This window comes from Grammomys surdaster, unplaced genomic scaffold (assembly GCF_004785775.1).
Source record: "Grammomys surdaster isolate TR1022 unplaced genomic scaffold, NIH_TR_1.0 139, whole genome shotgun sequence".
Lineage (NCBI taxonomy): Eukaryota > Metazoa > Chordata > Mammalia > Rodentia > Muridae > Grammomys > Grammomys surdaster.
In genome coordinates, this window is record NW_021604597.1 from 11,959,265 (window position 1) to 11,972,381 (window position 13,117).

The window sequence follows — 13,117 nt, forward strand, 5'->3', positions numbered from 1 at the left end:
TTGGTTTATTTTACTTCTTTTTCTGTCTGCTGTCCTTTAGTGAGCTGTAAATGGTAAGCTATATTATGTAGATCCCAAAACACTTCTAATTTTTCTATGAATAATATGGTTTTTGCAACCTTTTGAAACAGCAGCAATTTACCTTTATGGAGACTTGCCCTCCAAAGAATTTTGGAAAGACGACAGATTAAAAGTACAAGTACCAATATCTTACACAGAGTGCCCACTTCTGACATTTAGAGAATATGCTATAGAAAAGTTTTCTTTCTTAGAGCAGGGTGGGATGGTATACATCCTTAACCAGAGTACTTGGGAGAAAGAGACAAACAATCTCTGAGTTTAAGACCACCCTGGTCTACAGCAGAGTTAGTTCTAGGACAACGAAGACTACACAGAGAAATCCTTTCTCAAAGGAAAAAAAAAATTGTTTTTCAAATGTATTTGTTCAACACTTAAAAGGATTTCAGAAGACTAAATTCAACTTAGTGAAGAGACTTAGGATAGTATTTTTGTTTTTTATTGTTATTTTGTTTTGTTCATTTGTTGAGGCAATGTCACAAATTTTTTTTTTTTTTAATCTTTGCTACTCTTTGTGAGAATAGTTTTTATTTACCCATGATCCTCAGGAGCAAACCAGGATATCTGTGCTTCTGCATCTTTGTCACTCTTAGATTGGACTGAATTTAGCAGCTGCACAATTTGCTCTTCTCGCCGTTCATCCATGTGTACCACGGCTCTCTATTTTGTAAAAAAGAAAGTGTATCTGTTAATACAAACATACATAAAATTACTTTATATTTAAGATGAAAAACTAAAGGCAAAGTATTATACATTCAACATAGGTACAAGTAAGTTACACTTACACACGCTTGCCCTCTAGTGTAATCTCCCTTCCTAGGTGAAATTCATGGCAACATTTGTGTGTCCTGCTAGACCTTTAGCCTGCCATGTCTACAAAATCTGCTCTACAGATGTCTGGCAAGTAGAGCTTTCTTGTTTTTTTCTCAGCACTTTGGTTTCCTTAGCTCTCACCTTCAAATGCTAACAAGTGTCCAATAATCAAAACTCATGTACTCTACACAGATCTTGAAATGTGTTTAAATACCATTATGTCGTGAACAGCATGCAGTCTTATTCAAACAATAGTAAAGCCAATGAATAAAGACAACAAAGTTTCTTTAAAAATCAACAAAAATAAAACGTGTGACATATAAAAGCTGAAAATTAGAAATAATATTTTTGATGGTAAAAGACTACTTGAGAATTGTTACATTCTGTTTAATAAATTTTGAAAGCTGATTTCATAGGGAGCTGTTGGGTACTCACGGAGATGGCTAATGAGTAGTACTTCAGGTGATAAAAATAAAGATAATATCAGAACTAGCAAAGACAAAGTCTTTAGAGGCTACAGAAACCCTAGACATGCAACAATGAAATGAAATACATGTTAATGCAAATAAGAACAAATGATAAATGTAATTCTTTGGAAATTTTCACTTTATATAGGAAGTTTAACAAAAGATTCTTCCAAAATTATGGTCCTACAAACCTCAACTTCCTCATAATCCATAGTTAATAATGTGACATGAATTCACAGGCAATGGGGAAATCAAGAGTGGCCAAAATGTAAGTGCATTAAATTAAAGAACTTAAGGAGGAAAAACGTCAACATATTAAATGAAAGATAAAATAGTTTAAAAAGAGAATAAAGGAATAAAACCTTAGGAACTAAGGATTATTTAAGTGGGATTTTACGTAGATGGTATATGGACTGTGCTTTTATGTCCATGTGCTAGTTAAGGTCAAAAGAGGACCTTTTTAAGTCAATTAAAATAATGATGAAATTTCTTAATTATACTACTCATTAACAGAAATCTGAATCTGGATCTCTACAGATTTTGTAGAGAAGCCATTCCCATCAAATAACGGTAGAATGTCTCACAAGATCTGGCACTCAAGGCCCCAAACAGAAAATCAGCAGTCATTAATGTTCAACCTCTTCACCAAGAATACAAAGTAAAAGCATCCCTTCAATTTCCCCAGCACTAATGCTATGTTCTAGTTTTTTGGTGTTACCAGCAAACTTACAAGCAAGTGTTCCATTTCCACATACTTCCATATCTGGATACTCTACTGTAATGTTTAACTCACCCATCTCCAGATTCATTAAAGTCTTGATGACATCCAAACTGCCTGCCACTATCAATTTACATACCCGTCTCCCCACCTCTCCCAGTCCTCTCTTCCTCTAATTATCTGTGTTGCACACTTTACAGTCAGAATGATCTACAGACTGAGTAGCACTGGCTTCATTTGGAATTTTGTTAGCAACGTAGACTCTCTGGCCCTGTCCCAATCATACACTTTAAAGAGGTGCCAGATGAATCCTCCGCATATTCAAGTTTGAGAAACAAGATCCGTTTACTTCAGAACTAGGCCATTCTTTTCATTATGTACCCTCATTTCAATAGTATCCATGGGCCCTTGTATTGCCAAATGCTAACTCTAGTGAAGATGTCTCTAGGTCAGCGGTTCTCAAGGACTACTTAAGGTCAAAAGATCCTTTCAAGGAGGTCACGTAAGCCCATTGGAAAACACAGATAACTTCATAACAAGAGCAAAAAACAGTTACAAAACAGCAAAAAATAACTTTAAGGTGGGAGGGGTGTCACCAAAACATGAGGAACTGTATTTAAAGGTCACAGCATTAGAAAGGGTGGGAAGCGCTGTTCTAGTTTATCAGAACCATCCAGAAATCCTCACTTGTTTTGTATGCCCAATAATGTCAAACTCTGTATATCTTTTAAGATATTTTCGTTTGAACAGACAGCCCATGTTCTCTATTTAGTAGCATAGCATTCCGTCTATGGCCCTTAGCACACCACATTATCTGTATAAATGAAGTACTATAACAGTATTTCAAAACCTAAGTGTCCCATACATATTACATGGAAAGAAGTATAAGGATTCACTGGAGTACTTTCATTTTGTAAGCATGAGGCTTGTTTTAATGTAAAAGCTATGGAAATTCTAGGATAAAATTCTATCACGCTAAAAGTGCTGAAAAGAGTTACACCAAATGAAAAAACATGTTTAAAGATAATTCAAAGATTCATTTTATAGAGGAAAATGGTATAAAACTTAATAAAGAGCAGAGATAGTAAATGTTCATCAGACTATGATTATCAGTCTCAGAACTTGAGCTCAGAAAAATCAGCCCAAGGAGGAAAGCCTGTTATGTTACAGCCAGATCACATGATTCCCAGAAAACACTTAAGGAGAGGCAGAAGCTGCATGGCTTCAATGAACAAGCTAGGAAGTAAAGAATAAAATGATCTAAAGATCATTGAAGAGGCCACCTTTTAAGAGACCACCATGGGGCAGGGGTGGGTGTCTATAATTCAAAGAACAGTTTAGAGGTCTGACCCATAATTGCTGCAGAGATAAGCAAGAAAGCAGAGCAGAGCAAACAGATTTACCAAAATGAAAGAGATCACTTCCACATGGCAACACTGACATTTGCTAAAACGGAATTTGGGGGATGGGGTTGGGACTAAGAGGTCAACTAATAGAGGCCTAGCCCCGAGGTGTGCACATATGAAATTTCATCACTTGGGATGGAAAGAAGACTAGGAGTACAAAGTTAGCCTGAACTATGTAGAATCAATATCCAATGCACAAGTTAAATGTGCACTGCGTCTACCTGGAAAGATAACTTCCACTTATTTAACTTACTTGTTTAAGCATTTCTTTCCCCCTATTCGAATGCAAAGGTTTTTAGCATTCAGAAACCACATATGAAACAGGGTCAAAAAAGATTTTAAAGATTCTGTGAAATGCTGGATTTATTTAGAACAGGCCATTCAAAAACCATTAGGCTTGCTGGGTTGGTGGTGCACTTGGGTGGCAAAGTTAGGTGGAGCTCTGTGTGTTCAAGGCCAACCTGGCTTACAGAGTAAGTTCCAGTACAGCCAAGGCTACACAGTGAAACCGTCTCAGGGAAAACAAAGCAAAACGGACAACAAAAACATGATGCTTCCTATACTACAGATCTTCAAACTGACAATTAGCCAAACATTTCGCTACAGCTTCTTCAAGGATGTTAAGTCTTAGAGAGGGGCTGTTAGTAATAGAAAATTGAGAACAGAAAGGAAGAGATGAGCATGTGATTCACTTTAATGCTAATACTATTAGCTAAACTACTTTTTCTCAAAGATCGACAATTAAGGCAGTGTTTTACTGCTTTTGTTGGCTGCTCCAGGGAAAGGGCTTAAAAGTGACAGACAGTAACTGTTCTAAATGATGACATGGTCCCCTATAAAGTCTGCTTCGGCTGGAATCTGAATTTAGCATTGACCCTCAGTTCAGTTCTCATGTCTTTAAACAGAGCATGCATCAGCTGCAGCAGTGATGGCTTGGGTCGGAGGCGCAACCAATCAGGCGACCGGTCACCCGTTACAGGGAGCTCGGCAGAGGTTGCATCTAGTTCGAGCAAACGCCAGCAAAGAGTCAGGGTCGGCGAGAGCACAAAGCAAACTCGTCCTGACTTGACCTCCATACCTCCTGCCTCTCAGCCTCCTTGTTCTTCTGCGTCTGCTTCTTGGCATACCACAGGCCGATCTCGCGACCCTTAAGGTGTCCGGGATGCCGGCCCCGGCCGCCGCGGCCCCCTCCGCCGCCGCCGGAGCCCCGGCTCCCTCCGCCGCCACCGCCGGAGCCCTGTCCGGAGCCCCGTGGGCCCCCGTCGCGGCTCCAGCTCTGATGGTAGTCGTAGCTCATTGTCCGAGACGACTAGCAGCACTACCAAAACTCAACCGCTGAAAATGGCGTCCAGGCCCGGAAGCGGGCGCACATTCCCCTCTGCTTTGCTTCCGGCGCCCAGCGCGAGAGGGCGGGCCGTTGAGTGTCACAAGCAGACATTTCCGGTGATGTCACGGACGGTGCCAGAGAGTGTGACCAGCGTTAAAGTGTTTTGTACGCGTTCTGACCAGAAAGTTAGGTCCCCGGTGTGCGTCTTTGGGACGGCGGGGAATTTAAACTAGCCAGAGAAAAATGTGGCAATTTGAGTGAACTTTATTTTGTTAAAACCTAGAATTTGTTTGCAAAGCCCTGGAGAGTAAGTACATACCCAACAAAACCATCGACAATTGTGTACTCTCCTCAAAGACCAAAGAAGTTCGTATTTCTTAGAAACCGCCTTGCACCTCTTTCAGTCAAATAAGTATACACACCCAAATGCCTTCTTTAAAGAGTGAGTCTTTAATCCTGGGGCTGGAGAGATGGTTCAGCCGTTAAGAGTACTGACTGCTCTTCCTATAGGTCCTGAGTTCAATCCCAAGTAACCACACTGGCACACAAACATCCATAATCAAATCCCATGCCCTCTTTTGGTGTATCTGAAGACACCTACACTACGCTTAAATAAATAAATAAATAAATAAATAAATAAATAAATAAATAAATAAATAAATCTTAAAAAATAAAAAAAAATCTAGGCTCTTTATTACTGGAACTTGGGTGTCAGCTCAGTTGATAAGAGTGCTTGCCTGGCCTGGTTTCAATCCCAAACAGTATACATGGTGGTGTGGTGCATGCAGGCCAATAATATCAACAAATGGCAGATGGAAGCAGAGGAATCAGAATGTCATCCTTAGCTGCATAATGAGTTTGGAGCCAGCATAGGTTAACTGTGTCTAATCTGGCAGTTCCTCAGAAAATAGAAAATAGTTCTACCTGAAGACATAGCTATACCACTCTTGGACATATACAGAAAAGATGCCCTGCCACACCACAAGGATGTGTGCTCCACTATGTTCATACAAGTCTTATTTGTAATTACCAGAAGCTGGAAACAACCCAGATGTCCCTCAACAGAAGAATGGATACAGAAAATGTGGTTCATTTACTCATTGGAATACTATTCAGCTATTAAAAATGAAGACATCATGAATTTCGCATACAAATGGATGGAACTAGAAAATGTCATCCTAAGCATTGAAGTAACCCAGACCCAAAAGGACATGCATGGTATGTACTCAATGATAAATGGCTATTAGCCAAAAAAGTACAGAATACCTAGAATACAACCCACAGAACTTAAAAAGTTTAAGAAGCAGAAAAGCTCAAATGAGGATGCTTCAATCCCACTTAGAAGAGGGAAGAAAATAATCATGGGAGGCAGAGGGAGGGAGGAACCTGGATGAGAGAGGGGAGAGGGAAGGGGAAAAGGGAACAAGATTAGGTATTGGGGGATTGAGCAGTAGAGAAGCCCAGAGGGCCAGGAGAATGAATGGAAACAAATAGCCAAGGGTAGGGAGACCCTCTAGAAAGTGCCAGAAACCCAGGAGGTAAGAGACTCTCAGGACTCAATGGGGTGACCTTAGGCAAAAATCCCCAAAAGTGAGGAGGAGGAACTCAAAAAGCCTACCTCCAGTAGAAAGACAGGACCTCAAGTAGTGGGACTGGGTTACTAACCCACAGTCAATATTTCTGACCCAGACTTGTTCCTGTCTAAAAGAACTGCAGGGACAAAAATCAATAAGGGACTGAAGGAAAGGAGGTCCAATTGACTGGCCCAACTTGGGATACATCTCATGAAGGAGCACCAAGGCCTGACACTGTTATTGATCTTATGATGTGCTTACAGACAGGTTATCTTCTTAGAGGCCCTACCAGCAGCTAACTGAGACAGACATAGATACTTACACCCAACCATTGGACTGAAGTTGGGGACAACTATGGTTGAATTTGAGGAAGGACTGAGGAAGCTGAAGAGAGGATGACCCCATAGGAAAAACAGCAGTTTCAACTAACCCAGACCCCAAGGAGTTCCCAGAGACTGAACCACCAACCAGGAGCATACACCAGCCAGTCAGAGGTCCCTGGCGCATATATAGCAGAGGTCTGCCTTGGCTGGCCTCAGTGGGAGATGAGCTTAATCCTCCAGAGACCTGAGGCCCCAGGAAAGGGGGAAGTGTGGGACAGAGACCCCCTCTCTGAGGCAAGGGGGAGGAGGAATGGAATAAGGAACTGTAGGAGAGGGGACCGGGAGTGAAGGCAACAACTGGAATGTAAATAAATAAAATAATAATGGTAATAATCTTTACTTACAACCTTATCTAATAGCATAAAATAAGCATATGTTCCAGAACACTTTGAGAAATGTAAAGCACAGTTTAAGATTCACACACTGATTAGAAGCCATGTGCTGCTTATTAAGAAGACTAGTCAGTGCCTTGTGCCACCTATTATAAAGTAATAAAGTGATTGACCCACTTGGTTTTCATTTTCACCGAAGGTTTTCTGTTTTGTTTAGACATCTGATTTAAAGGTGAAAGAGATACTTGGCCAACAACAAAAGCAAAAGCTACATATTAGCAGGTATGAGTTTTTAAGTGCTTGATTTTTTTGTTTTGTTTTGTTTTTATGGGAAAATAAACATATGTATATGGATAGTGCTATCAGGCCAGGAAGTGATCCAGATTTATCCACTGTGACATAAAAGTGTTTTGAGTAAGTGCATCTGAGTTTTTGAAATCTTTAATTATTTAAAGGCAGAGCCTCCCAAATTTTTTTGTCCTAATCTTCTTGCTAGAAGAGTCCAGGAAGACTGGATCTTCACTGGAGAGTAGAAGTTAGCACCATGCCTACACAGATTTTTTTTTCACGAAACATCCAAATCTCTTGTCTATTCCAAGGATGTCCTTATCATTTTCAAGTTCTCTATAAACGTCCTTCTTCTTCTCCCTTAACTTACTTGCTTAAAGTTGTGAGTATACAATTCTGTTTTCTGTCTTTACTTCCATAGTATTGGCTATTGATGGTCAATTATAGACCCAAACAGTGAAGTACAAAACCCAGAGTGAATTTATATGTTTTAAATTCTGTGCTATTATACTTAGTGGGATGAAATTCCATGGTTGGTCCTCTGCATTCTGAGTGGCACCTGAATTATCCCTTTGTTCATTTTATCTATGTTCTGTGGGCACCAGCATCCTAATCTGAAGTTTGTAACCCCATCTGAGGTCATGTAACTGAATGTCAATCCTATGAAATTTTTGGCAACACAGAAAGTTTTCTGAGCATGCCACAAAAATTAATTCAAAACCACACATGTTAATTAAGGCAAGGTGTTTTTGTTACACCAGCCCATATTCCACTGAGGTTTTGATTTGAAGTATCAGCATGCATACACTGTAATGTGCATGCATTCACTATGCAGTGCGGGCGAACATCTAAAATACCTGGGTTCAGATTTGTGCCTTGTGTCACCTATTTTAAAGTAATAAGGCAATTGAACCACTTGGTTTTAATTTTCACGAAACGTATGCAATGAACTGCAGTGTTCTTAAAAATGCATAAAAGCTTGCAGCTGTTATAAAGAAATAATGGTTTAACTATGGGAAACCAACACTAGCTATGTTTATTCCTTAGCATTTAGTACTAAATTTATGTATCTTTGGACTGTAATGTGTTGAATATTTAATTTTTTTAAATTTCTGTTTGAACTGCTGATCTAAGTTTTATTTCAAAAATATTAAATGGATTTGCCTTGGGATGGCACAGAATTTCCAACAATTTTGAAATAACCCTGAATACATTTATTCCATTTTGTACTGTGTATTTATGTGAAATGTTGTTTATAAAGTCAACTTATTAGTAATTGTGGAAAATACTGAAAATGCTATATGATCTGCAGGGAAGATTTAATTATGTATGCAAAAATAAAAACCACATCTTTCTCATTAGTACACACATTTGCTTTAGTAGTATGTATTACAAAGAACTGACTGTTTTGTTTGGTTTTCTTCAGACAATGTTTCACATAGCTCAGCCTCATCTGGATCTTGCCACAAAAGGAGAATGTCATTAAACTATTGATCCTCCTGCCCTCACCTCCCAAAGTCTTACAATCACTTGTATGCCCCCACCACTCCCAAATCAAGGGATTGTTTTATGATGAATTTCTTTATTATTTCTTTGAGACATTCAATTTGTTTACCTGTGTTATATATCTACATACTCAAAATTACAAAAACAGTTCCTGGGCAGAAAAGGGTTGGGAATGGAAAAGATTTAATGGGCTGTGGTAGGGGCTTTCTGCCCTTTACTTCCTATGCTGTTTAGTTAATCAGATTAGGTATAGTGGCATTGCATTGCTTGTATTCAAGTAGCCATTATTTAACTTAGTAATAATGACTTTGTCCCATGATCATTACCATATTAGTTATGGTAATAATACATACCAAAAGGAAGGGTTGACATGTATAATTTAAATGAAAGGATGAAAGCCTTTGGTTTGATAAGAAAAGAAAATTATATGTTGAAATTGATAAGATACATAATGAAAATGAATCTATTTGTAAAATTATCAAGAAGAAAAAACAATCATGCTAATTTTGCTGTTGTACCTCAGATTGTAATGGCCACAGTACACAGTAAGCTCTTTCTCTTTCTCTCTCTAAATTTGATAAGGATGCAATTAGGTGCACCTTTTATATTGCTTACTCATTTTGTCAGTTTCATCTGTATGTCCTCAAATACTAAACAAAGAAAATGACGTTTTTTCCTTTTTATAGTTATAAGATGTTACAGAAAACATACATAATTGGTAATAGTAAAATTTGGTATCCATACTAATGTGAGGAGAGAATGTTATAGTGCCATGCTTTCAATGGCCTACAGTATTATCTTTCTCAACAGTATTTGGTGTCCACTTCAACCAACACCTCTCTATCCCTCAGTCTACTCATAATTGGAATGTAGTAAAACTGAGCCACACAGAATCATAGAATGTAGTAGTAATGGCTACTACATAGTTTAGTTGTTAGAATATCTGACGTGCTCCATAATCTTTAAATCAACATTCTGACCTATTTTCAGGTTGATATGAAGGCCCAGGAATGGAGATTATTGTTAGTATTCTCCTTGAAAATCAGAGAACCCTTAATTTTCTTCTTTCACACCATTATGAATGAAGTTTTACTGTTTGGCTTTTCCTACTATTTTAAACAAGGCTTTATGCAAGAAATCTGGGAGATTTGGTTCATAGCATATTTGGGTTCATTAATGAAATTTATGCTAGTGAATCCTTGACCATCAGAATCTGGTGGTTGTATTCAGCTAATCATTGTTTCAGTAACTTGAGTGGCTTTTATTTAGCTTACTGGCAGAAATTTCACTTGACTTCAGCTGTATGATTACATGGCTCCATCCCAGTAACCCCTAGCTACCTAGCAACATCTCTTGCCTCTTTGCATCTCTTGCCCTGTATTATAGAGGAGCATATGCATCCTTTCTGAAATGTTCAAGAGTTGGAGAAAGTTTTGCAATATTGTAACAATGTGTACTGGAGAGTTTTATATCAACTTGATACAAGCTAGAGTCATTTGGGAAGTGGGAACCACAATTGAGAAAATGTCCTCTTCAGATTGGCCGGTGGTCAAACATGTGAGTCACTCCCTGATGCTGTGTACCTCATGTCTTCCAGTCTCCTAACACAAAGAGGTTAGAGGCATAATAGTTGCCAGTTACATTTCTTTGTTAAGCCATTATAAAGGACATTGATCACAGATTTTTTTCCCTTCTTCTATATGAAAGCCTAGACCTGGAAAGGTATTTTCTTTCACTTACAAGTAATACATCTGACTTCTCTCTTGCTGATGCTCATCAAGCCAGATATTAATAAAGTGGTTTGTAGTGAGAGTGTTGAGTCTTTTCATATCTCAGCTTGATCACCAGAGGAACTAAAAGCTGATATCTGTCATCTCAACAGCGATATAGTCATGGCTACAGCTTGTTTTATGTTGAAATGTAGATTAAAATCAGCCAAGGACATTTGATGGTTATTGGGACATGTGGAATCATCTTTCTTTGTGGATGTAGTCACTGATGTTGCCCACGCACCAATGAATGTCCCAACACCCATGTGCGTATAAGTAGCAACAACTAGACTCAGTGGATTTTTTATTTTTATTTTATTTTCATTTTTTTTTTTTTTACTTAAGGAGTCTTTAATGAAAGCCGTGCATGAGATGTCTCTACTCCTGCATCTTCTCGATCGCTTCTTCCTTGTATTTGCCCTTCTCCTTTCCTACTTGCCGGGACTTGGTTTTCCTCTCCAGGATCTTCTTTCGGTCCTTGTCCAGCTTTAGCCTGGTGATAACCACCTGGCTGGGGTGGATGCCCACGTGGACAGTTGTGTCATTAGCTTTCTCTCACTGGACTCGCTCAGTGTAGATGACGGACTTCTGCCTGTACACTTGGACCACTTTGCCAATCTGCTGGCCTTTGTAGTGTCCTCCAACAACCTGAACTTCAGCATCCTTTCGAATGGGCGTAGACCGAACATTATACTTCTGTCTCAGTTCTTTGGAAAGTGGGGGAGACATGATCTTCCTCCGAATGTGAGAAGGTGCATTGAAATGCTGTTTGCGGTTCTTGCTTCGGTCAGAAGTCACGAAGGGATTGAATTTCATTTTGGTGGCTGCGATCCACTGATGGCCGCAAAAGGAAAGAGGGATTTTTATTTTTAATGGAGAAAACATGAAAATGGGAGGAGGTAATGTATTGACAACGATCCAGGGGAATGGGATGTTGAAGTTGGACATGGTTATGAATAAAATGTGCTGTACACATGTATAAATTTTCAAAGAATTAATTATAAATTCTAAAAAAGGAATGAAAATTAAAACAGGAAAATACATAAATAGAATCAGCCAGGGGAAGAAGTGGGTAAAGTGAAGTCTAGGAAAAATTCCAAGTATGGAATTTCTACTGTACTTTTCTCTCTTGGAGTCACTAACAGCATTCCTTTCCTGTGTGTGACAACATGCACACGGGGAAAGCTCATTTGAATGATTGTTGGGGATCCGTTATAGGAATAGCAAAATTCGGTCCAATGAACTATTTGGATGACATACACGAGTTTTTCCAGTTTCTCATGTGGTGAATCTGATATAAGAAGACCTAAAGTTCTCACTACAAACCACTTCGGTGGAATTTGTCTTGTCTAGGGACTGGGGAGGCTTGTCCAGCAGATAGGGAGACAGTGAGACACAATTAATAGAGGATACCCATGCATTGTGTGAGTCTCTCTGATGAATTGTGGAAACCTACAGTGATTTAGAGACTCTTCTGAGTGTAAAATTGGTGTCGGGGTGGGGGAGGAGGCAATGTTGTATGGGCTCTATTCACTAACTTTACATTTGGCTTAAATCCATGCCATATGTAAATTTGTATATGTGCTTTGTTTTTATTTACAACTTTAATCTCAATTACTTAAAACAGTTTTTAATATATAATAGTCATCCATGTTAAAGGATACAATAAGTTGAAAGATGTAAGTGGGAGACTCAGAGAAAATCTGTTTTGAAATCTAATGTCAGAATGTCTTATCAGAGGACCTTCAAAACAATGTACAGCCAAGATCCCCTTGTGTTCTGAGAAATACAGCATGCCTTTCCGCTTTTAAAATGAATCGTCTCTGTCAGGATCAGCTGTCAGAAGTATCAGGGATTATATAGTATGTGTTTAAGTTATTCAATCTTTACAGGCACTGAATGTCTGCAGCTGGTAGAATTCACCACCAGATGGCAACACTAACATTAAACCATCTTCGGATGTCTCAGTTTATAAACAAAAGAGACAAGCTCTGCCGAATTTACTGATCAGTAATAGTGAGAAGTTTATAACTTTATCTTACAAAGATAAGTAAAGACACTTATATATAGTACAAAATAGCAAGATACTCCCTGTGTCAAAAGAGCATTTGTGATTAGAATCACTCTGAAGAGTAAATAAACTTGAATAGGCATGTGTTACTAAACTCTCCCCTCCTTACAAGGATTTGGGTGTGACATACAGGCTTATATGTGCCCCAGTTAGTTTTCTCTCATCAATTCAGTACAGATGGCTCAAAGTGCTGAGTGCTTCCAATTATTTTTTTAATGTAATTTAATTTTGTGTGTATAGGTGTTTGGCCCACATGTATGGTTCTGCACCATGTGCATACAGTACTGGAAGAACTCAAAAGAGTGTATCAAATCTCCTGGAATTGGATGTGAGGTGCTGAGAATCCAACCCAGGCCCTCTGCAAAAGCAGCCAGTGCTCTTAGCC

General features: G+C 38.9%; 1 protein-coding gene and 1 pseudogene across 1 annotated transcript in view; both read right to left on the reverse strand.

Moving 5' to 3' along the window:
• Dhx36 (DEAH-box helicase 36) overlaps positions 1–4,803 on the reverse strand; it is a 40,294-nt gene extending 35,491 nt beyond the window's left edge. Inside the window, exons 1-2 of the mRNA XM_028763678.1 lie at positions 4,561–4,803; positions 614–738 (exon numbers count right to left, since the gene is read on the reverse strand). Of these exons, the coding sequence (XP_028619511.1) occupies positions 614–738; positions 4,561–4,779 (344 nt within the window). The 5' untranslated portion in view covers positions 4,780–4,803. The remainder of the gene's footprint in view (positions 1–613; positions 739–4,560) is intronic.
• Positions 4,804–11,039: 6,236 nt separating this feature from the next.
• LOC114617955 lies at positions 11,040–11,477 on the reverse strand (annotated as a pseudogene).
• Positions 11,478–13,117: the final 1,640 nt, after the last annotated feature.